General features: G+C 38.2%; 1 protein-coding gene across 1 annotated transcript in view; it reads left to right on the forward strand.

Annotated features, from left to right (window-relative positions):
• The window catches only part of cry5 (cryptochrome circadian regulator 5), a 10,393-nt gene that overhangs the window by 3,777 nt on the left and 5,290 nt on the right, over positions 1-1,326 (forward strand). Inside the window, exons 3-4 of the mRNA XM_014027702.1 lie at positions 345-539; positions 622-740. Coding sequence (XP_013883156.1) covers positions 345-539; positions 622-740 — 314 coding nt within the window. The remainder of the gene's footprint in view (positions 1-344; positions 540-621; positions 741-1,326) is intronic.

The following is a 1,326-nucleotide window of genomic DNA, read 5'->3' on the forward strand; positions in this document are numbered from 1 at the left end:
CTCTCTGGTTTCATTTAAAAGAGTCGATCATCAGATATTGTCCAAGATTAACCTTCAGGGTGGATATAGCTCGCTAGCAGTCTCGCACCGAGGACCTAATTGATGTCATCATTTACCCAGAATGCTTTGCATGTAAATAAAATGGCCACGTTCGTGTAATATATTTTTAAATTTTTATTTTAAAAATGAAACAAACTGAACAGCCTACAGTATTTTACAGTCTTTATTTTACAGTTAAAATATACGTTTATCAAATAAAGTCTAATGTTACAACTAATCAGTGATCCCTTAAAGAACCTCCATGGGCTGAACTAAACTCTCCCTGGTGTGTTTGTCTCCTTCAGGCTGTTCGTCCTGAGGGGGAAGCCTGAAGATGTGTTCCCCAAACTGTTCAACAAGTGGAAGGTGACACTGCTGACGTACGAGTACGACACAGAGCCCTACAGTCTGATCCGAGACAAAACGGTGACCACCCTGGCCGAACAACACGGAGTGAGCGTCATCTACAGAATCTCCCATACCCTTTATGACATAGATAGGTACGCGTCAGCATGTCTGCAGTGTTTATTTGTAGTTTTTTTTCGTTCTCCTGTATTTTACTTTGGTGGTCTTTGCTCACAGGCTGATTGAGGAAAACGACGGGAAACCTCCTCTCACCTACAACCGTTTGCGAGAGCTAACTAGGAAGCTTGGTCCGCCCAAAAAACCCATCCCTGCTCCGACCTTTGAAGACATGAAAGGTACGCAACCACCACGGAAAGATCTTATCAAGATTTTATTGAGGCTTAAACAGGGTTCCTGCAGATCCTTAAAAGTCTTAAAAGGCCTTGAATTCATCAATCCAAAATAAGGCCTTGATTAGCCTTAAAATGTCTTAAATCAACCTTTCTGAGGTCTTAAACATGTAAACATATTGTAAATAGGATGACTGTAATTCATCTGAAATATTAAAATAATTGGCAACATTTACTTTTTTAAACATTTACATGCAGACATTCCTCTTTGACATCATTTCCTGTTGCTTCACATGCAAATATCTCAACAGCTATTCAGTGAAATTTCTTTCATAATATGTTAATAATGTTGTCTTTCCAAAAATGCATTCGTGTTTCTTACAAACATTTTATGTCACATGCACTTTAAGGTTTCATCTACAGCAAATTGGGGTTAAGACCCCACTGTGGGTCCTAAAACTCCGAATTTTGGGTCGTTAGAGGATTTCCTGAAATTAAATTAAGTTTAAAACCAGAGGTGTCAAGTAACTAAGTACAAATACTTTGTTACTTTACTTAAGTAGTAATGTTGGTTATTTATACTTTAGTGGAG

This window comes from Austrofundulus limnaeus, unplaced genomic scaffold (assembly GCF_001266775.1).
Source record: "Austrofundulus limnaeus strain Quisiro unplaced genomic scaffold, Austrofundulus_limnaeus-1.0 Scaffold675, whole genome shotgun sequence".
NCBI classification, from domain to species: domain Eukaryota; kingdom Metazoa; phylum Chordata; class Actinopteri; order Cyprinodontiformes; family Rivulidae; genus Austrofundulus; species Austrofundulus limnaeus.